Genomic DNA, 24,646 nt, shown 5'->3' with positions numbered 1-24,646 from the left:
CAAGGGGTAACGGGTTAAAACTTAAACAGGGGAAGTTTAGATTGGGTGTAAGGAAGAAATTCTTTCCTGTGAGGGTGGTGAGGCACTGGAATGGGTTGCCCAGGGAGGTTGTGAATGCTCCATCCCTGGCAGTGTTCAAGGCCAGGCTGGAGAAAGCCTTGGGTGACATGGTTTAGTGTGAGGTGTCCCTGCCCATGGCAGGGGGGTTGGAACTTGATGATCTTAAGGTCCTTTCCAACCCTAACGATTCTATGATTCTATGATTCTATATATAGGCAGAGAACAATAGCCATGTAACTTCTAAGCCCAGCACTATCAAAATGCTGCTAAGATGCAGAACATCTCTGCTTCCAGCCATCCGAGAGCAACCCAAGAGAACCCACAGCAAGGGTCTACAGAGTCAAACTTATCTTCTGTTTTATCCCCCCTTTCTTATGAGGCTGGATGTAACATAGCTGCAGATCTACAAATAATGCCAGTCTCAAGGGACAAGCAGTACAGTTGCACTCAATTATACTATAAAGTATGACATCTCCAGAGAAATTACTACGGCACTCTCTCTTACCTGGATGACAGTAATAAAAGAGATCTATTTATGATGGACTTTGAAATCCGTAATATTTAAACAGCTTGCTGATTCTCATCATCATCAGAACTATACTTGCCACTACCCAGCAAATGCAACCGTTAAATCAAATGATCCAGGAAATTTCATACGAATGCTATTGTCCCATTATTTTAACTAGACTTTTATTAACTGTGCAAAGTATGGTAATTGTTACAGATATGGACGCTCTTTCTTTTTAAAGAGCAGATGGATAGAAAAAAATCATAATTCAAAATGCTTCTCCAAACCTGTTTTTTTTAACAGGTAAAAAAGTACAATGGGGGAGGAAAAATCACCATGTAACATTTACCTCTGGGAAATGCAGGCTGCAGTGCTTGAGGGTGAGAGGAGCCAGATACACAAGCCAAATGTCTGAGCAAATTTTTTTCATGACTGTATCTCTGTAAGATCTTCTTTACTGCACTCTCTTATACTTAAAATTCTTCTCTCTTTTTAGCAACAAACAAAATTGTGTTTTAAATCACTCTGGCTGATCATGTAACTGAAGGCACACGGGCTGTGCTTGCAGAACAGTTTCTTCTGCCTATCACCTCTATCTGTACGCAAGAGCAAAGCTCATGAAATTTAAGTGAATCCACATCAATTCAATACACTCACTTGTCACCTCTCGCTTAAAGAATTGAATAAAAACCTCTAAGGTTACAAAAGCAATCTGTATGCTCTGCAGTGTGAGCATGCCATGCTTCATGACTGCTAGCCTGCAGAATGGGGCATAACAGCAGGACTGGTGGCAATCTTTGACCCATACTAGCTTGCGACTGATCAAGAAATGGTGTAGGCCTCTTGCTCCACTGGGACTCAGCATTTAGAAAAAGGGATGTGCGCTCCTTTTTTCTGACTTCTGGTCCCTATTTCAAGCGTCTCAAAAGGACAGGTTATTGCCTGAGTCCTGCCATTTGACAAGCAGCTGGTGGTGGTGTGCAAGCACCAAAGCTGTGCTGCTCTGACCAGCACATACACCTTCTACTTCCTGCATCCTCTGCCACCGCGCAAAGCCTTCTCCCCCTGCTCCTGGGCTGATAGGAGATGAAGATGAGCTTTGCTCCAGCCCAAGCAGTACTTTGTCCCTTCTGCAGCTAAGTAGAGACAGTGTTCATAAAAATGAGTTTTTAACACTGAATTCCTAGCTAAAAAGCTGGATTGGTTGCCAGACCTTAGTTGATGAGAGATTTAAATACTCTGTATTTCACACAAAGACCATGAGAATGCAGTAGGAAGCCAGCATTTAGCACTGCTGTTACTAGTTTTGACACAGCTGTTGAAGGAAGCTGTATTGTTGTCAAAGACTCAAGGTAAGTAAGCCAAAAATACTCTTTCAGTACAATGTTGGCTATTGCAAGTTGTATAGTACCAAACCATGACAAAGCAGCAGGGATTTCAGCCACACACAGGTAACTGCCATGGACTTCCAACAGACCAGCAATAAACACAAGAAATCTTTTTCCCTAAGCTCTCTGATCTGGCCTGAGATACAAATGAGCAGTATCTAGCCCCAGAGAAAGTGTGGTCAGGTCATGGTTACTCAGGACCCACTGACAGACCAGATTCATCTGTTTATTACTTAGCTCAAGGTGCTCTCAGTGAGGGTTCTGAAATTCCAACAGGGACATAAACTCACCATGGGGGTCAGCAGGAACCCGAGGAGGAAGATATCAGTGCTGGGTGTGATACGCAACAAGACCCTCTCCAATTTCATCCACTTGTATCATTTCAAGAGCTAAAATATTAATGATGCTTAAGCATCCAATACGTAATGTAAGTGTATAGGTGCCCAGGCTTATCTTTCAACCCTCTAAGATCTTTGGCAATTACTAGTATGAAGTACCACCACATGAGCTGCAATGCACTCTTCTAACTCAGAGGTAACATAGAAGTACACACCAACATGCCCATGTCGGGAGGTATACTGACAGATGGTTCAGGGATAGCCAAGCCATTTGCAAGGCAGCCTGTGAGCCATAAACTCTGGCACAAATACCAGCCTGGCTATGAGTCCCAGCTGCAGGCATATGACCACCTCGCCTACAATGCATAAGCTCAGCCTTTGAACTGGGGAGATGTTTTTCATACTTGTCCAGAAATGGTTTTGCATTTGCAGGAGTGTGAGAGCCTGTTTGGAAGATTATATTCACTCCAAGATGAGGATGCAACCGCACGTGCTGAGAGGAGGGGTAGAGGGCATTAACCCAGGAATTTCCTTTGAAAGACACACTATGGATGCCATCATCTCCAGCTTTGCCTACAGTTATGTCACAACGTGGCTGCTTTCAAGCTTTCAGCCTTGCACGCTGTGCTAGTCCCTCAGGGCCTGCCTGTGCAATATTTACCAGCACCTACACTGATGTTTTGACTACATCTCACAGGAGCAGGGCTAGCACCAGAGAAGCACGCGGAGGACAGATGCCTTCCCCACTACTAACCATTTTATGTGAGTCTTGAAATTAAATGTGCTGAGTATCAGTGCCACACAGGGAACTGCCCAGGTCACTCTTTGAGAAATCTAATGCTTGTTTCAGTAGCAGAGCACTTACTCAAAACAGAGAGTAATCCAGTGATAGAGGTATTTCACCTGTTTTCTGGGGCTAGTCCAGGATCTCCAGCTAGGACTGGAGGCAGATGTCTCCTTGCCCCAGCCATAACACTCCTGTACTCCTGATCTTGGCAGCCAGAGTGCAGGCTCAACTACTTCAGGACCTTCTGTACATCCCTCTGAAACACAGTGCTGCTACAGCTGACAGCAAGACCAGACCCAGCAAAGTCATTCTTCTACTGACAAGACACTGAGCATTACCTAGCAGTTATTTTTTAGCATCTCTTTTATAACGGCATTTGCAAACTTGACACTGAATTTCCTTTCTAAAATCAATTACTATCACTGATCTTCCATGTATTTAGCAACATATACATGCATAGAAAAAAATTATTTCCCTGGCTCATCCTCTGAAGAAATCCCCACAGTATTGAACTTCTTGAGGAAGAGGACTGATTTTTCATTTCTAAAAGCAGCAGAAGCTTTTCTGCTCTGTGGTATTTTGGAAACTGGTTTATTTACACATTTAGTATTTTCCTTGACCTTGGTAGCTTTGGGACCGTCACCACTAATCCACTAGCATTTAAGAACTCCCTACACCTGCAAAGCTGTAATCTGCTGACGCACAAGCAGAGGTCACGCCGTTACAAGCCAACAAATTTCTAATGAATGATGGCATGTAACTGACTCATGGACTCCAAGCTTGTCTCTTGGCTGGATTAATCCTTCAGACAGTCTCTTACAATACCGCTAGGTAATGCTTAGTTAAATCCAATTTTTCTTCTTCAGCAAGCGTTTGCATACATACCTGTGTTTTCTCATGGCCAAGGAGATGCAAGGATTGCATCTACTTCTGCATCTGTTTTTATTTAAAACACCTGAAGCCTCTAATGCAAAACCTGCATCATCCAGAATGTATGTGGCACAAGCCAGACTTACTGTAGTATATTTTCCCAGCTGGCAGAGTGAGGGGAAGGTTTCCTGGTGAGCTTTTCGTATCTTCTCAGTGAGATCATCCAACTCTGCTGTCATTTCATAGTTTTCTGTGGAGTCCTGCTTTGAAGGTTCCTTCTTCTTTTTGTTCCTATCATTTCTGACAGCTACAGAAAAAGCAGAGACACAGATCACGTTGTTATTCGTATCACTCCATCTGCTTTTGCTGCTCTAGTTCAAAACACTGTAAAATGCTTTTATTTTAAACATAAATTAAGTGGAGAAAAAAAAGTTATATGCACAGAGAATACTAATGCAAGATTAATTACTTAACTGTAAGAACTGAATGGGTAATGATGAAACCAAACTTCCATAGGTGCTTGTTGCGGGTGTGCCATCACACTCCCCTAGTATCTACTTTCCCAGAAAATCTACTTCACTTTGTATGCACTGTGTCTCAGTAACTTTGTGAGGTGGTATCTTTTCATTGTATCATTACAGCTGTGCATGGTAAATGGCAAAGTTCTCTGCAGTGATGCAACCATTATATTATGGGATATGAATACCACTAAAAAAAGACAGCAACTGTCTTTCTTCTTAAATTTCTCAGTATGGGCAATAACAAAACCCATACAAAACTAATACAAACCCCACCAAGCAGAAGTTATTTAAAGGGAAAGTTAAATGTGAAAACAGTAAATGAAAGAAGATGAAACATATTAAACTCCAGATCTGAAGATCAAAGGAGAAGCACAAACACTTGAAAGAGTAAAAATGGCAGTGAAGCTATCTAAAGTTGCATGCCATCTGCTCCTGCACTCAGATCAGCCTTCTACCTTCCGCTGCCTGTGAGGGATTACTGGAAATATGCATTGTGCAGCACTTGTGCTGTAACTGATTTCCCACATATTTGTGTTTTGTAATAAAATATGACAGCTGCTCCATCACCATGCTAGTCTTTGTTCTTTTAATGAAAATAGCTTAATTTTACAAAACGTGCCCAGGAGATAAGTCTATGTCTGCAGTATTGCCAGCATTTGTGAATTTTATCAAGAGACTTCTTGTTAGCCAAATCTAATGTCTTAAGTGTAACCAGATGCATAAGGCTCTACAACAAAGCTAAGTAAAATCAATCACTCTCCCCAAAGACTCCATGTCAATATTGAACACCCCAAAGACTAAATGTTATTGGACAAATAAAACCAATCCTAACATTCACTCATGTTCAAAACCTTATATTTAAGACAAAGCCCTAGACCCTGAGGGTGAAGCTGGTGGGTTTGGCACAGGGATTTTGGATGGCCAAAGATCTGCTGATTCTCATTAGTACTGTCCTGCTCCAGAAAGAGGAACATTTATCTGTACCTATGTACACAGTAAAATCTGCAGATGCCCGGAGCCATCTCCATGCCAGCTCTTTTTCCCTGTGGGTTCTCCAGGCCCATTTCTACATCTTCTGTGGTTGCTTCCTACACACCTATGAACCACAAAGGATCAAAAAGGGCAGAGAAATAGTGAACGCTTCAGGAGGAAGAGGTGTCAATCCAGTCTCACCTACACTATCTGTTTGAGAACAAATGACACAGTCGGATTCATTTTCCTCTGGGTGTCTTTTCTGAGAGAAAATGAAGTGGCTTTGGAAAATGGTGGGGTGGGAAACCAGCAAAACCAGGGAACTACAGAAATAACGTAATACGTGCAACAGAAACCAAGGGGTAGATGCAGTGAATATTGCTGTTCCTTCATGAGACTATTAGGCACATACTGTATGGGATGAACAGTTCTAATTTTCCCACTAAAGGTTTGACTTTGCAACTGAGAGAACTCTGACCTTCACCCAGCAGATATGTTAAGGATGAACTTGACTTTAACTGTGTGAACAGACTTGCACTGCAGCAGTTATGTGCTTTGCTGGATCAGGGCTGGGATGTTGGGAATCCCAATGGATTAAAGCCTAACCTCAAATACCATCAATTCTGGTGTCTGGAGTAACACAGACTCAAAGAAGGCCAGGAAATGTAGCCTGAAAAGGTACCTTTTTGTTAAGGTTCAACGTCACCAGTACCATGAAGTTTAGGGGGGGTAGGTTGGAGTCCTCTCTTCCTTTTACAGACCCTAAAGCCAGTGCCCTGATTTATTTGCTGGACCCCATGGCAAAGCGCAAGTACGGTCTCTTGCACTTAAAAAACATCCAGGACCAACACGTGAGTTCTGAGTACTCCAAACAACCAGTGCACTTCAGAAGTAAATCCCGATCGCTGCCGCACTTGGGAGATAAAAGAGCTCCTTACAAAACTCTGTTAACTCCTACACAACCGCAAAGCACAATAAGCCTTTGTAATAACTCCCCATTTACTTATAGCTCTACGAGCTGATTGACAAATTTGCCAAACAGGAGGCCTCAGTAGCTACTTTGCTCAAGAGCTTTGAACTCTTTGTGGAAGACAAAGATATAATTTAGGCAAGCTTCAGAGCAGCTGCCAAGAGCTCCCAGAGGCCAGGAGATGACTCCATTAGGAACTGTGCTGTGCTCCTGTGCTACCCCGGCACAGCTCCCACTGCAGCTGTACCTGAAGTCTCTTTGCCTCCAAAGGCCACCAAAGGGACAGCTGCTGGTCAATCCACATCACCAAATTGGCCCAGCTCTGTCCAATTTCTTTTCGGGTGCAAATCACTATAAAGGGCAGGAAGGGGAGAATTAATACATCCTGAAAACTAAGGACAGTTTCTGTTCATCAGTACTTTCTTTCTATGATTCCAACAGCCTTTTTAATGAAAAAAACCTGATTAACATTTCTCTTTCTGCTTTATGTATACTTTTTCTATTTCCTACATTTGCCTTTGATAAAGCTGTATCAGACGTGGCAGGGTTTCTATATTCCCTGAAGGATAACATAATAAAGTGCTGACATATAATACTCGGGCTCCAAAAATAAAGAATTTCAGCAACGCTGAACCGTTATGCATTAGGATACGTTTAAGAGAGTTAAATAAAAACATATAAACATACACATTTACCCAGTAACTTTAAAAACCATCACAGGTCCGGGAACAGGAACTGTCACACCACATGTGAGAAGGGTTTTGGATTACAGTTTATGGTTATATTACATAAATCACACCTTTTTGTATCTTGATCTTTACACGCATATGATGACATCAATCCCCAATACAATTTCAATGCCTTTTAATGATGCTACGCCAGTCATGAATCTGTGTCACAGTTAATGTGCCTGTAGAAAACTCAGGTTATGAACTTCATTACTTGTGCACTAAAATCTGACTCGATGGCTGCATTATTTAGGAGTTCCCGACAGGGGACAGTGTGGAAGCTCCCTTCCCGTGTGAGAAATACTGAAGTTAAAAAACCTAAGAAAACAAATAAGGGGTGGGGAAAGGGTATGAAAGAAAGGTGTATCTTGATACATGAGGAAGCCACGTCTTGGTGCTGCTTCGATGACTGAGCGATGCACGCCCATGTCTGAGCACATCTGCTCCAATCCATCTTCCCATGACAGCTGCCCTGTCCCCTCAACATACACACACACACACACACACCAGGACTTGCACTTCTACACCGAGGCAGCTGCCTTAGTGAGCTGGTAAAGGCATTTTCTGTTGCCTTAGTTTTAAGGACCAGTCTGTACCCTCCTACGTTCATTCCCCTGACATGATGGTAACAGCATCTCTTGACCCATCCAATCAGTTATCCTCACCCCAGGTTTGCCACTGCTTTCCTTAGCCTCAGACACAATTTCCTTCTTCTGCTCGAAGCAATGGGCAAGGGCACAGAAGCTGCAGGAGGGAAGGATGCATTCTTCAAGAGCAGGGCCTGCTGCAAATAAAACTACAGGAAAGACACAAGCTCCGAGTGCTCCGAGGACCCTAGCACTCTCATTTAGCAATCGCGCAGCAATTCTCCTGCTTGAGTGGGATCGTTTCAAGCATGTTGTAATGTTGGAATCGTCCAGTCTTAAACGCAAACCCTTCAGGTCCACCAAACCTAGTCACCGCTTGTCCTAAGAAGAGTCTGGGATCCAGCCTGAGAGATTTAGGCAGTTTCTAGATAATCAAGTAAAACTATGGAACAGCAAATGTTTGCACTCCCCATTGTCAAAGGTGGCATGAACGTGTCCAGGGGAGAAGAATTTGCAGCTTGCAATGTGGTTTTCCATTTACTTGCACAATCTGTGCTTCCCCAGATTCCCAGAAGAGAGTTAAACAGCATCTTTCATATATTATAATGATTAATCACCTATAAATTCATGACTTGAAATGCTATCATTACAGTTTTGCCTCCTGGAGATCCCCATGACCTTTGAAGAGCTCTGTGTACTAGTTAACTGGTTTGGTTCCTGTAGCAACAACTACCAGTGTTTCCAGTTAGTTTGCATTCCTGTAAAACCACACTTCTCTTGTCCCTAAATATTTTGGAAGTTACTTGTTAAGCTACAAGCCTCAAAAGCACCATCAAGCACACAGAGCAAGTCAGAAATTGCACAGTGCTGGGTGCAAAGTAGGTTTTCAAAAAGACTCCTTTTGTTCACAAACACTGGTGAGAAGAGAAATTGGAGGTGAGCTGAGGTGGGATTGGCAGAGACCTGCCAACTCTCCCCTCTGGGCTGAGGCTCGCCCTCCTACCTGCTCTCCTGCACCTCGGGAAGCCATCTTTCCCTTGCCAAATACCAGGCAGCTGGGGCTGGCCCAGACTGCAGGCAAACTGTATCACACGTGGGCGAAGAGGCTGATGCTCAGCACTGCACTCAGGGCTTCCAGGAGCACCAAGGTGCTTGCTAGGGTGGAAACCCACAAGTCTTGCACAGCTCCTTTGTTTCTCCAATTCCAGTGGCAGCTGTTAAAAATTTCTAATTCTGGTAGGAGTCAGCAGCTGTGGACAATTTCAGTCAAATAAGCAAAACACTTACATATTGCCACTGCCAAGTTTGATCCGTCAAGATAAACGCCGTGCACATACCACACGTCACCCTTCTCCCCATCACCCTTCAATAAACTGTACTCATGGTAATGGCTGGCAGTCCATAAGGATGTCTTTCACAACAGTCACCCTGGAAAGCCTCAAACCGAGGGAGACTTAACACCCCCACCGCTGCTGATGAATGAGGCTCTCCAACCCAATGGACAAAGCCAGCACCCAGCTGCATATCCCTCACAGCTCCCATGCCCTAGACCTGGTGGAAGCAGGCAGAGAGATGAAGGACCACAAGGAGGTTGATTTCCGCAGCTCCAGCATAAGAAACAAAATGACCACCTTTAAAGCAACACAGTCATGCTTGACAAAACAATCCATTCAGAAAGGCAAGACTTCTGTTCATGTTTTAACAGCAGTGCAATCAGAAGCCAAACACAGCATTAAAATATGCAGAACTCCAGGTAGTTATAAATAGATTGGCTTTCCTACGTCATGATTTCCAGATGAAATAATGTTTTCTTTTAGGCAAGACTGCTCAGTCTTTAAGAAGAACAGGAAACTATGTTAAAACAAATTCCCATGCCAAAACTGAGCTTTGACACATGGAGAACAATTGGAGGCAGAGCACGTTTCAAACACAGAACTCTCGTTTCTAATGGACAAACCCAGAAACAAGTACACAGTTATGTAATGGATGTCAAGCAGAAAACCAAAACACATTGAAACCTGCATATTTTGTAGCTGATTCAGAGAAATCAAGCATGTCAGCTGTCGGGTACAATTGCTACAAGAAAACATCTCGAGTTAAGTGAGATAGTATCTCTCTACAGACACGTACCAAAATGAACAGGGAGCACAGAGAAACAATCACTGAAGAAATTTCATAAGCACCTGGCACGCTATCATTTATCCCCAGGCACAGAGCGTGCTCACGTATTACAGAATTCAAGCCCACCCCTGTTTTCCTATTGAGAAATAAGGTGCATCTATGGCAAATGTGCCCCGACCAAAGCTCCAAGTACCTCAGTTCAACAACGGGGGAAAACACCACAAATCCAGAGGACATTGTCCTGTTGGTTGCCTTCATATATGCTGGCTCTTCACCCATTGGTGGTATTTCTATTACGCTTTTTTTCTGACAAAGGTGAATCTGAACTCTGCCTTGAAGCTTTGTATTATTCATTACATAATTGCTATGTTTTATTAGAAATATGATCTATTATAACCTTGAATATGGTAACTTAAATGACATTGAAAATTAGATTGTTCTGATTATTAGAGAAGTGAGAAAGGTACGAAACATTTGTACGGCTGATAATCAATCAGTGTATCCATCTGAGTGCAATAAAAATCAATCAGGAGCTAGTGCGTTTAAATCTAATTTTTTAAGCATGACATTTTCTTCTGAGTTTCTTTTTTTAAATGTCACCCTCTTCTACAACAGTGATTGAATTCTATCCCCAGGGACAGTTAACTCCAACTGGTTTATTCATTGCACTGAGCTCTCGTATCCACAGTCTTTTCTAAATATCAAATTAATGACAACAGTAATGTTTTCATCAAAATGCGAAATTCAGAAATAAACATTCAGGGAATCAAAATAGCAAGAAGCACGACAGCACATTTAAATTGGTTCAAATACCAGGGACCTTTTAACTAGCAGGCAGTGTATTTTAATGCAGAAAATGTTGGAATTTTGTGTCCCTTCAGTTCTCTTCCCCCATCCCCCCAAAATAAAAAGAGAAGGCCAAGGATTTGCTTGTTTAAAACATAATTCATTTAGAAATGTTTCAGTAGTGAACAATGAATCACTGGCTATAGAGAGTCTGTGAGTAATTACCTATGCCTCCAAAATAACCTTCTTAGGCTATTGTAAGTATACGGGAGACCTTTGATACCTATAGCCTAAGGGCTTCTATTTTTCCATTATGCACAGGGGATTTATATAGTTATATTCTATTATCACCAACGAAAGCAACATATCTCCCATTTATGTATAAGGATAACTGCAGGGTTAATATATCAAGAACTGAGTTATAAGAACAGGTTTCATTATATGAAGGAATGATACAAATGGATGCTCTAAAGCTTTATTTAACTGGCCTGAAACTTATCTGTGGTTTCAAGGATTTCACCACTCTGAAAATTCTATTTTTGACATGAAATTTGGTACCTGCTGCTGTCACATCCCTGAAATATTAGTAGATGGAATGAGCAAAAAAGGAGTTTCTAGTCCCTTGAAGGAAAACAATACCAACTGAACTCAGATATAGGACCAAAACTGGAAAGCCAATGCAAAACAACAGGCTGAGAAAAATACCACTTGAAGATAGCTGAAAGGTATGATAATAATTTTTTAAAAATTATTTTATATTATTTTTAGTATTTCACTTTCATTCATCATTTAAGACAAATTTTTTTTTTCTTTTTTAGACATCCAGAAACACAACCAGCAGCTATCATAATTTGGATATCTAGAACTGCCAATCCAAGACCTGGAACTGCTGCTGAAGGCAAAATATTAGTCCTAAAGGCATATTTGGCATGAATGTTGCAGAAGCTCCCATACAGTGCTTCAGCATGAAAAAACAAAAAACAACACAAAAAACTCCACAAAGAAACAAATCCAAAAGCCTATAAACTGTTTCAATGTGTATGAATATACCGCTAATGTCTACCTTTACATTGGCTATAGTATTTCAGGACTGGTTCAAGTTCTGCAGAACATGACAAACACAGTAACAACTGCCCAAAGAATAAAAGTCATGACTCCAGAAATGCAAATGAAAACACCCTAAGGTACTAAGGACAAATAAGAAATTAAGAAGTTGCAGAAACAAGAGGACTGCAAACAAGTGAAACAAAACTAGAAGAAAGCATGCTTTGGAGCACGTGGATATGGGCAGGCAGAAGATACAACAAGAGAAGCAGTTGAGTCAGAGTGAGGATGTAAAGGGTGCAGTATCTATACCAGGGCCTGAAAGATTCCCTTACTATCTCCCTACATATTGCAATCAAAGTCAGCAGATTGCATTACACATTTAATGATAAACAGTTTAAAAGGCATTTGCCCTGCAATTTCCATTTTCAGAGTGCTTTAATATCATCAATTAATTGCCAGTATGAAATAGGATAATCCACATACTGTTATCAGCTTAAAGAGCTACTGAAGGTTGTTTAGCATGAACAATTGCAGGCAGAATAAATCACTAACATTTCCCATGAAGGCCCACCAGCATATCTGCAATGGAAATAGCCTAGCCATAACCACTGACTATGCCAAAATTTACTCACTGACATATATCCACCTGTATTTCACATAGGCATCACCTCAAGTTACTTAACAGAGCTAGAAATTCCCATCTACGAGATGGAAGGTCCACAGGCAGGTCCCACAATATCCCTGTGCACCTTGTGCTGCTGTTGCATTAATCTACACATCTGTCATGCCCTCCTTGTTCATGTCCGCCATTGCTCTCAGTATTCTGCATGAAATCAGTCACTTTTTACTCTAAATGTAAAATGCACAATTTTTATTAAGCTCTAGCATGCCATCTGCAACAGGTTTGCAGAGTAATAGCATCACAGCGGATATTATATCAGTGGATATTGCCAGTCACCCCTTTCCCTGCTCAGTACAGGAATGGGAAGGAGCTTTGCGAATTAATCCCTCCACCTTTGGAGATTCACAAACTCACAGGGCTTCAGCAGGTATCACTGAGAAGTGCCAGCCTACAGCAGAATTCCCATGAAACTAAAACCCTCAAAGTATGGTACTTAACATCTACTGCTACGGCTGTCAAAATCCCAGTGGATTTACTAGTAACTTCCGCAGCAGTTTAGATAAAATTCTGCATACAGCTGGTTAAACTGAAACACTCAGGGGAACAGGAGGATGGCTCTTCTGGAATTGCAGTGTCTTAACACATTAGCTAAAAATACACAAGACCACAAACACAATGTGATTATTCTCTCTCTTCCTTACAGCTGAAGTGAACAAGTGCACACGCCGCGGTTGAAAACCACTTCAATACTCAACCTGAAATTAAATTCCTATTAAGAGATAGTGCATTTGTTTTACCACAGGCTGGGCAAAGAAAAAAATCCCTAAATTTCAAACTCTGAACTTTCAGTCAGAAATCACTAAAAGGCTATTAAATGTCTCATTTGATTTTAGCTGTTGAAGTGCCCTTTCGAGCTACCTTCTCAAAACAACTGCCCTTTTGAGCTACAATCTTGAAGCCTGGTACACTAACTCTCTATGGATAAATGATTATAGGCAAAAATATCCTGACCCTGACCTTTCTCTCCAGGGTCACCAAAAGGTGAATCAGTCTACTCATCTACAGATACTACATTAATTTCTCTCAGGAGACAGTCATGGTAGTACAATGCCTTGCAACTGGGAGACGCTGAGGTTATCCAAAGTCATCAATTCAATTTGCTGGGCATTATCTAGGACCACTGATGGCCAGGGAAGTGCATGGCTGTAAGCTAAGACCAGACACTGCTCTCTGTTCCTGCATGCTGCCTGGCCTGACAGCAACACTTTGTATACTTCAATCTGTTGCAGCTGTTTCTCATCCTAACACACACAGAGGAAAAGAACATGACTTGAACTGGAAAGCTACCTACCATGACAAATCGCAACCTCTTTCCTGGCAATGCCATTAACAGACTCCTTCAAAACAACAGCTTTCCATAATAAGCATATTCATTCAGTGAAACATGAGTCTCACCTATGGGACAAATTGATTGCATATGACTTTATGGGACAACAAACAGAAAAGCTACAAAGGAGGTGTGCTGGAACACCTCTTCCCCTTGCTTGCACATGGCTGCTCAGTCCCCAGGGCAATGGCTCCCCAGAAGGAAGAGCAGAAGTTCAGGTTTCATGCAGCGAATGCAGTTTCTAAACAGGGTTCGACCCTACATTATCTCCCAGAATTAAAAATAACAGCCTCAACTTATCACCACTGCTGTTTTTCCCTTGCAGTGGTGCTACTCCACCGATTGCAGCAGAGTCCCATTAGTGTAAAACTACAGTAGCGTAGTGGGAGATCAGCTGTAATATCTGTACCTGCAGATGGGTAACACTGCATTCATACCCAGGTTTCATTTCTTTGTTTTGCCCCCAAGGCTAAATTTCACATTTGTACCTCTTGGTGCCTTGTGCAATTGTGTAAAGGTGCATCTAGTGAGAGAGCTGCCAACTGACAACACATATGAAGAGGCCTGCGTGTACGGTGTACTTCATCAAGCACAAAGAACACATTGCCTCCTGCAACCGTAAACTGAGCTCATGCAGGCGGAGGAACAGTTGTTCCCGGCATATCTTAAGAAAGGGAGCCATAGTCTTGAATCTCAGCATTAGCCTGCGTTACAGCCCTGGCAGCTTGCAGCCCTGGCCTCCCGCTAGGGCAGGGATAATAAAAGCAAAGTAATAGCTCAGCTACTATTTACCTATTCCTCTGAAGCTAACATAGAAGACATGCTATTATGAACTTGCACAAATTCCTTCCTAAGAGCAAAGGCTTGTTGATACTCCTCCTACTAAAAATAATAAATAAAATAAAGATCAGGAGGTTATTTCCAGCTCTCAAGGTGCCAGGGCTGGTGGTGGGCAGGGGGGATACAGTGTGTGTGGCTCCACAGCCATACTCAACCTCCCTGCCCAGAACTGTATTACGTTAGGTGGACCTAAGCACCAAAAAATTGACTTTAAGCCTCATACTGATGCGCTGTCCAACACAGCTGGTGAGCATGAGCTGCACTTGCTATGGACTTGGAGTGCAGCTGGGCCAGATTTTGTAATTAACAGTGGCTGTCACTAAAGCTGATTTGCCATAATACTAAAAGAAGGGTTTCATCAAATGGTAAAACAAGAAGCAGTAATACTGCATCTTGCTGCATTTTATCCTGCTGTTAAACAATCAGCAAATTTGCTCATCATTTTGTTTTGGGTTTTGGTTTTTCTAATTACATGGTCCTTCTCCTCCCTTGCTCCTTCCGCCCCCCCCCCCCCCAACTAACATAAGGAGAAAGAAAGGAGTGAAGTCCATCCACAGGATTTTGGGAAGGCCAAGACAAGCCAGCCAGCATGCTCTGGTAGTGCAAAGCTGGCAACATCACCGGATTCCCATAAAAGCTCTGCTGAAGCTGGCCTCTGACACAGCTTTAGTGTCTCACTGCCCACACCAAAACGCTCCACCTGTGAGCTGAGGCAATTGAAATGCCTTTGCCACCCAGGTTTTTTGCCAGGCAGGATGTCCCTTTCTGTCCGTGCATGGCTTCACTTGGTGCTGAGCTCCTGCGGGGCTTAACCTGCAGCAGTTGAAGCCTCAGCTCATGCCTTGGATCTCTGTGCCTGGGACAGCAGCAGGCTTTAACGTGACTCTTCAAAGCAAAAAGTGCCTGGGAGACAAAGGCTGTTGCTTGTGTGTTTAATAAATACTACGCCATCCATAATCCACACACAGAAGTACTGCTTTTCATCTGTTAATGCAGACTCTCCACACATCTGTGCTCCTCCTTTATGTAGCAGCAGAAGCATCATGGCATCACAGGGTCGAATTCCCCTAACACACCTGCAGCAACCTCACCTGTTTCAGCATTCCTGTTATGACAAGAATCACTCCACAAGCCTGCACCTAATTATCAGACTGTCTATTTTGATATATTTGATCTTTTATGTACAATGCCAAAGAAGTTCTTTAAAATATATTCCAATTACTCTTTCATTTAAAAAAGAAAAAAATGGCTTTCTTGTCTGCAGCTTAAGTTCTGAAACAGCAGGAGTAAATGGACCAGATTATTTAGAAATAAGGTATGCTAGTAACTGCAGGACTGGCTTAAAGGACTGGGTAATTCTGCCAGACAGGGTCAAGCAGCATCAAATCCTGATTCTTACATAAGATCTTTTAAATATCCTCAGTAACGCCAGCACATAACCTTTTTACATTAAACGCTTTCACAGTACACCAGACCAGCCTCATATAGTGACCATACAAGGAGCAAAGCCAGATGCTTCTTTCCAGAAAACATCAAGATACTAAAAAAAGCAGCCTTTTTATTGTTCATTTGAAATCAAAGCGATTATTGAGGCCTCTGCAACTTCCAGTGCAAGACTTACTGCACACAAGGGAGTTCATTTTGAGAAGGCAAACAGGCAGCAGGTCATCACAGAGTTAACTCAATAAAATAATAATTTCTACTTGGATAAACTGACCTAGTTTTCCCAGACTTCTCTATGAAAACAAAGGACGCAACTTGGACATGAGATGACATCTGAAAGGGAAGCCAAGAGCTGGGCAAGGAGGCTGAATTCAACACACAGCTGTTCCTTAACTAACTGAGGATGGTGGTCCCCAGTTGATGTTACAAATGACTAATCAGCATACAATTAACTAGCATTACTAGTGGTTTCTACCCCCTTCTTATCTCATTGATATCAGTGACTAACCTTTCATGTCCTTCAACATGGGACTGGGCCCTTAACTCATAATACACAAGTTTGGTACCTCCTTTCAGCTAGGGTAGTCTTCTCCAAGACTGTGTCATGTGCTGATGCAAGGCATACTTACAGAAGCTTTTTATGACATCCTCTCAGGATATTGCTCCTGAGCTACAACCCCCATGGGAAGCACTGGCTGAAAATGTGGATTTTGAAAAGCAGAGATTTATTCAGTTCCCGAATGTGACGATGAACATCTACCTCCCAAGCAGCTGCAGGACTGCCCCAGATCCCCAGGCCATGCGGGGCTAGGACACACAGCATGGAAGACAGGAACCAACAACCCTGCCTCATAACTCATCCTGAGATTTTGCAAATCTGAGCAGAACAGGATGCTGACAACTCTGCGTTTTGGAATTGCACCCAGTGTTATTTCTCAGTGAAGCTCTCTTGTGCTGGAACACCTCCAACCAGTTCACGTTAAACAATTTGCCATGAGAAAATGTTTACTGAAGGGGAAACATGAAAGTATTCACAGAAAAAGGCCTGACTTTCCCTCTTTTCTAATCCATCACATAGCATTAGAGATTAAATACTCATTAAAAATATATATAATGAACTGTTAAAACAGAATATCTAGCGATTCTTCTTAATTGCCTCATTCTTCCCACACCCTCTTTTCTAGGGAATATTTTTACATGTTCTTCCTTCATTACTGCAAGGTTCATTTGCCATAGGGTTATCTCCCCACCTTATCCCTCCAGTCAAGAAAGAAGACCCCACAACACATGGGGCTTAATACTGTATACCCTGTGGGAGGAAGCTGATGTGCCTGTACATTTTTTTATAAGCTCACACCTTGCGATGCTTGAAATCTAGTAGGAAAAATAGTCTTCATAAACATGTGAAATAGCCATAACTGATTTAGAAAACAACAGGAATAATTGCCAAGGAAAGGCTTTGACTCTCTCTTTAGGACAAACAGGATTAAAGCCTTCTGCAGAATTAAATGGATAAAGTATTTCTTTTTTCCTTGTACAGTCACTGCATCAGGCTGGTCAGTAAGTATTTCTGCTCATTTTTTTCTCTCCCTGTGTATTTTTCATTTTGCTATGGGAGGGAGTTAAACAAAACGGGGTTTCTTTTTCTTAGTAACTACTATCCTCATATTTTTATTTTTTCTCTTTTTAATTATTTGTACAATTTAAAATTACTTAAAATTGTTCTGATTTAGTAGCAGCACTCACCTGAAAAGGCCTCCAAAGAGAAAAATAAAAGTATGCATTGAAGCTCTCTTCCAAACTACAGAAAGGGGAAAATCAAGCATCCTTCTTGAAGAAAAATGCTGTCAAAAGGATCTTACAAACTAACAGTTCTCCATGTCACTTGTTACAGGGATCTGGACCATACAGGTTTGATCCCTGAGATCTTAAAGGGGATAACCAGATGGTGTGGCATTGTACAGCGTGGATTACAAGACCAAACACACAGTAAGCTCTGGATTTCCACACCCATCTTTATGAGACATCTAATTTGAGCTACAAAAGCCCTGGCTTGCTTCCTGCCCAACAGAAGCAGACCAATATTGTGAGAGAGCAACTGAAGCTTCACTAAATTGGATGTTCTGTCTTCCAGTATCAACGATTCTTCTGTATCAGAAAGAAACCCCACCTTGATGAAATTTCAGTAGTGACACCTTTTTGAGTGTCTCTTCACCATTGTCTCTCCACTAGAATCAAAATAAACTGTGTCACAGGGCACCTAGAAGTACTATGGCAAGAAAAATGGGGGAAGACATTCCTTGTATGTAAGAGCTCACAAAGCTATGATGCAGCCAGGGATGCTGAACACACACTGTACAGCACCTCATCACATAAGAGCACATCTAGGCTGATGCCTCCAGGTTGCAAAATGGCTGTGCCAATTTCAGTATTCTTGAGTTAGAGAAAACAGCTCTCATACATTAGCCAAAACACATACTTAATTTTTTAAAAGATAAAAAATAAATTTCAATCTTCATTCTGCCACTGAGACATTCTCTTAAAAGTACACAACTATGAACTCAAGTAAAAGTACTATGCTTCATAACTGCACACGTAACTTGTGGATTCATTGAAATGTACTGCTATTCCCCATAACATCCTGCAACTCCCGAAAATTTTGATTTTTTTCTACCTCTCTTACATTGTACTACTATTTCCATAACACAAACTGTAATCAGCTAGTTGGGAGTTAAACTAAAACCAAGGAAGCCAGATTTTTTTTTTCAGGAGAGATGGGAAGAATCAAAGGATTTGCCGCACCACCCACTGCACCAGGGCTGACTGACACTGGGAAACCTACTTAGTGATGAAAATAGGAAGCAAACAGAGCAGGTGAAAACAGTGTCACTGGATCACAGGGTGAGTCAAGGAACAATGACCTCTCCCATTCCTTTAACTGCATCTTCTTCAAAACTCTGTTGCTGGCAAGGGAGTAAAGCACATCTCTCTGCCAGAGAGGCAGTAACCTGGCACCCCTGAGCTATTTGATGAATTGCATGTGTGCCTGTTGCTAAAGACAAGCTGCAGGTGATGCCTCCAGCTTTTGAAAAAAGCTTTGCCTTATCATTCTATTTGGTATTTCTGTTTATGATGTTTTAATCTACTCACGTTGCTGAGTTTTCTGATTCAATGCTTTCTTTTCAGGCTCTGAAGTTTTAAGGTCAAGAGTTTCCCAGGTTTAAAAATACCAAGTTCTCCTTCCAAGAGAACACTGACGATGAGCACCAACCTACTTAACATAGGAAAAAACAATCCCAAATGCAAACACGTGATGCTATCTGCCAGTTCTTGCCACAAGTTTAAAGATGAAAAATGCTTAAAAATATAATGCATTAAAAATGATACAAATAGAATACGCTTTGTTAGTCTGTCATTTTAAATGGGTTGTAAAGTCCTCCCTCAGAGGATTGTACTTAAATCATTCATTAACTTGGAGCTGATTGCTTTGTCCTGGAAAAGGGGAAGAACATGGGTTTCTCAGATGTAACCCAATTTCTGAACAGAAATGAAAACAACCTGATGAAACTCAGTTACCAAAACCATCTATTGTACCCCATGCAGAAGTGTAAATAAATTAATTACAAAATCAGCTCCTTCAGCAAAAGCTATGGGAAGCTTTAAAATTAACATCTGACTTGATTAAAAGTTGAGAGAAAGAGAGAAAGAGCAAAAGAAAGAGAGTAAAAGAAGAAAAGTAGGTCAGCATGTTTCCCCAGCATGTCTTTCTGACTCCATTAAAACTGTCTGTCAGATGACTAACCATGCCTGTAATCCAACTAAAAGCATGTTTGCTTTCTGTTGCACTTTTTGCCAGGGGAAAGGAAGAATTCCACTTAGCTTTAGCTCTGAAATTCAGGTAAATGTCTTCAAAAGTCAGATAATTTCCTCAACATTTACTTACCAAATCTGTTTATATCAACAATAAGCAACTGGTCACGGATGCACGGCACTGAGAACCAATCCCACAGCTGATTAAGTGCCTATCAGCCACAGGCACTGCCTGTAGAGCTTTGTGCTACAACTTGTTAAAGTCAGTTTTCAAGCTGTTGTTTGACTGGCAGACTTTTCGTAAGACCTAGATTTAAAAACGTAGGAGCTTTCAGAAACATGCAAGCATGCAACCAAGTGCTGCAGTAAGATGAGAAGGGGCAAAACCAATTCTGTTCACTTTGGACCAAAGGAAATTAAAAATCCCAGTACCTTACAATCTTTCTTTTTCCTTTCATAGTATTTCACAGCTGAGTGTTTTAAGTTAGGATAGAAGGGTGTTTCCACTGCTTGTATGCCATCTAACTTTAAAAAATCCTGTACACTTCCCACACGAGTGTTGAAGAACTGGAGATTAACTGTTCTGATGTATTTAAATTGAGCATGTGATACCATGTCCAGGTAAATCAAGGCTATTTTTAGAGCACTGTCCTAGGGCCAGCATCCCAGCAGGAGGAGCTGCAATGTGTCAGCCGGCTTATTACAGGCATGGCAATGGAAAACTCCCTCTGCTCTAACAATTCATACAATGGATGAAAGCAAGCCATAAGAGCCTGACAGCAGCAGAGGGAAATTTATGGACTCATCTACTTATGTAGCAATCTTCCTAAAACATCTTTGAGAGCTTACTGGTTTCCAAACGCCTGCTTTCTATCTTCCACACCATCAGCACAAGAGCTTTCCACTGAGAGGCCAGCATGAGTTTTGTTTGCCTTCTGCAGAGGCACCTATTCTATGCAAGACCATCTCCAGTAAGTGATCACCAGGAAAACAAAGAAGTAAGTTTGAAGATATAAATCATCAGGAAGATGTTTCTTCTAAGTGGAAGGACCAAATATGTGCCTCATCTGATACCAAGTCCTTCAGGCACATTTGAGTTGCTGCAGTTCAGATTTCCCAGGACTCTTGGGAACAATTTACTGAATTTCTCATGAACCTTGGCTACTGTAGATAACATTTTCAGGTTGGCCTGACAACCAAATAATCCGTGTTTAGCTTCAGGACACTGGCCATTTGCTCGTTCCCAGGCTGATACTTATCTCATCGTCATTTCTCCATCCTTCAGATCAACATCCCAAAATAAAAACCAGCATCAAACAGAGAAAAAACAAAATACACAAGAGGCCACAAGGTGCCAGTATAGAAAGTACAACTCACATGGTGCAATGGCAATTAGGAGAAAGAGATGCATCAAAGATGCCTGTGCCTCTGAGCAGGAAAATTATCTGAATGAAGAATACAAAGCAGTGAACTGAGTACATAAAGGAAGAATGCAAGCTCTGAAACAAAGCTTTTGAGGTCATGGGATTGGGGTCTCAGCAGTTATATCTGCATGACCAAGCAAGTGTGGTCTCAGCCCTGTGCTTTGGAGTGCCTGGACTGAGCAGGGCCAGGCTATCTCCAGATTTCCCATCTTTCCCATCTATCCCATCTATCTCCAGATTTCCCAATCCAGATTTCTGCTCTTACAGCAGCATTGCCCAGCACATCACAAGGCAGAAAGGGTAATCCAGGGTTTTGCCTGCCATGAAAGTGGCTGGAATGACACACTCAAGAAGAGGCAAAGGCTACCTGCAATGGCAACATGAATGCATAGAGCCAGTGTTTTTATACGTACAATCCAGATTACTGCTACTACTTGCCAATGGACACCCCGAACCCAAAAGGGGGGGGGGGGAATTAACAGAAAAAGGCTACAGAAACAACCAGATCCATGTTAAGAAGCAGCTTTGTAAGAGATATCTGCCCATGTGCCTTTTACTGGGAAGCTGACTGAGGAAAGCACATTGACAATCCCTAAAAAATCCCAAAAGTATGAAATAAAAAAATGGGAAGTTCCACTTGTGTCAGTGCCACTAATGCTCTCATGGAAGAGCCAGACCTCTGGAGAAGGTGGCACACAGCAAAACCATCAGAAACCCAAGCTGTTAGCATCAACTGACAGGCATTAGTCACTCCATGGGCTCTGATTAAAATGTGCTCCTTTTAAAGAAAGAAAGGGTTCAGTCAAGTCTGAGGACTTAGCTAGAGCCACTGACCATTAACATGTACTTCTTCGGAGCATGCTGCAGGTGTAAGGAGCAGTTAGACTGTACACATGAGACTTTTCAGTGGCTTTAGTTACCTCCAGGCTTTATCTATAATGAAAGAAAAGTTACTTGTACAGTGATTCTCTGCCATTCAGCTGAATTTCTTCCATGGAACAAGATCAAGTGGTGTTCAGAAAGTCCACTAATATCTATTGACACTTTTGCCTTTCTTAATGCACATTTCTTTAAAAGCATGGTCAGCCACCGCAGTACAAATGATTAGCAGAGTAACTTTAGAAGTGTCACAACTTTAATAAAACACCTTGTTAAGCAAAAGCTTGAGAGGCACACATTTACAGTTGCCGAGGACGAGGATTGATGGATGCAGACAAGGGCTGCAGAGAGCACACAAGCCCTGGTAACTTCTGCCAGGATCCATGTTGTCATAGAGACAGCAGAGAGCGATGGAAGTTCACCACGGTAGCTGTACCTTAGTGAATAAGCCTTAATGTACCTTCCAGCTGAGGACATGTAATCAATCTCTGTATGAAGTTATTGAAGGAATTCCCTTTATGCTTACTCAGTCCTCAAGAGCCCAAAATGAGGAAAAGGTTTTAAAATATAGACATATTTTACTACTTCTAAAGGCAAGCCAAGGCCTACTGTTTCTTTTGGATGGTGGGGAAGGTAGCTGTTTCTTTTGAAAAGGAAATTATGTAAAATATTAAAAACTTGATAAAGATGTTCAATCAAAACCAAAAACAACAAAAAAGGCACGGAAAAAGTAATTCTAGGGCAGCCTGGCTATATTGGCCATATGCAATGGTGTTGCTCCCTTCCCCCTGACACCTCCCCTACTGAGGTGGCCAAAGCCCTGGCATCTCACTGCTGCTCTTCTCCTATTGGGTTCAATTCCCTTTCATGCTGCAAAACACCGGACTTTCCCTGATCTCTCTTCTCTCTCCATGGCTTTCTCCCATCATTTGCCTTCCCAGTGGCATTCAATCCCTAGTTTATCTTCCCATGGGGCAGCAGCACCCATGAGCCTGCCCAGGTCCCTGCTCTGGACTCCATCCCACCACTTGGGAGGTATGGGACTCTGGAGCTGACAACAGGCAGTGCAGAAACAGTGCCAGGGGTTGTTTATTGGCCAAGGTCTTCAGTTCTTATTATGGGTTTTCTACCCAAGAAAGGGGAAAAAATAAACTTGCAGCAGTAGTGTGTTATGGTTTAAAGTTACAGCTATTTGCGTAATGCCTAAAAGGCAGTGAACAGAAGAAAAAGGGAACCTTAAGACACTATTCATACTTTTCCCTAACATTTCAGGATATAAAAATCAGACTAATTACCAAACAGTCTTGAGTTAAGCAGGGTTCACTAATCATGCTCTGCTTGAAGAATTAGGAGAGAATTTACTTAGCCGCATCATGAAAGGTGCCAATAAATTGTTCAGCTGGAGAGTGAACATAATAAAAAAAAATCATTTTTTATGTTATTTTCTTTAGCAGTTTATTAATTGCTGCCTGAAATACTTTTCTGAAGCACAACGAGCTGCAAATGAATTCATGGGCTATTAATCTGCTGTACATGGCACTGGAGGGAAAGCTCATTAGGTGAGTTGATGCAATTATTGCTATTACATAACCATCTTCACAGAACATAGAGTAAATTATGGATAATAACATTCAATCTAAGTTGCTCCTTTAAACATTAAAGCTGGCAAGTGAAAGCCATACAAAATCAGGGGGAAAGGCTGACACACAAAAGAGGCAGACCCCGAAAGGAGAAAAGAAAACCAGACTGGCTTTTTTGAAGACACCAAACCAGTGCGAAAAGCAAGCGATATTTGTTTAACCATGGAAAACAATGTGCAATAAGAAGAGTAGAATTCAGTTCTCGACAAGAGAATTTTAATTGTATAGAAACCATTTTCAGCCACCCTGCAAAGTGTGCATTATCTCTGCCAGGGGGCAGACTGCGGGTAGCAGGAAACCCTTCATGTTGGCTTTGCTCTCATCTTAAAACATCTCCCCATCAGTGATACTGAGAATTTGGCATTAACTTTTAAAAGCTCCCACCTTCTCAGCCTGAAAATAAATACAAGCATTCCTATGTGATGGGCAACTGAATGAAAAAATAAATATCCAGCCTTAATGAACAGAATGAAAAACCTGTGATCTATATGGCTGGGGCATAGTTTTCCCACTATTTATTTACTCAATCTCTTCAGAATTGGTATTTTCACAATCTTTCACCTTCAGAGCACTTAACAATACTAGGTCCCCCAGCCTGTGAAAAAAACTTAACATTTTCACGCCTCAAGATAGGAAAGCCAGTCTAATCAGCTTGTAGAGTTTAGAGAGAGGAGTTAGTCCCAGCACAGAACTCAGGAGGTTGTGATTTCCACTCTGACATTTAGCTCATGCCTCTTGAGAAAGCATGTCAAGTCAGCAGGCAAGGCAACTATGCTGGAACTCCTGAAAAAGCCCCCAGCCACTGTGTGGTATTTAGGCATCTAGTTAAAAACCTAGCCCATAGCAAAGCAGAAATATTTCTTAAATCCTGTGCTTTCTTTTGACTATAAATATAAAAAGCAGTTCAGTTCTCAGTAT

At 41.8% G+C, this 24,646-nt stretch overlaps 1 protein-coding gene and 1 long non-coding RNA gene across 10 annotated transcripts in view; one reads left to right on the top strand and one right to left on the bottom strand.

Moving 5' to 3' along the window:
- RARB (retinoic acid receptor beta) overlaps positions 1-24,646 on the bottom strand; it is a 329,638-nt gene that overhangs the window by 18,969 nt on the left and 286,023 nt on the right. For all 9 annotated transcript variants that reach the window (XM_062607210.1, XM_062607213.1, XM_062607211.1 and 6 more), the window contains one exon: positions 4,098-4,258. In XM_062607210.1, coding sequence (XP_062463194.1) covers positions 4,098-4,258 — 161 coding nt within the window. The remainder of the gene's footprint in view (positions 1-4,097; positions 4,259-24,646) is intronic.
- Positions 1-24,646, top strand: part of LOC134157824 (uncharacterized) — a 308,975-nt gene that overhangs the window by 89,754 nt on the left and 194,575 nt on the right. The gene's annotated exons all lie outside the window — the stretch shown is intronic.

Source organism: Pezoporus occidentalis, unplaced genomic scaffold (genome assembly GCF_034315485.1).
Source record: "Pezoporus occidentalis ecotype Australia unplaced genomic scaffold, CSIRO_AGI_Poc_V1 ctg120, whole genome shotgun sequence".
NCBI lineage: Eukaryota > Metazoa > Chordata > Aves > Psittaciformes > Psittacidae > Pezoporus > Pezoporus occidentalis.
Note: the sequence above shows the minus strand (reverse complement) of the source record. Positions and strands in the feature narration are given on the sequence as shown.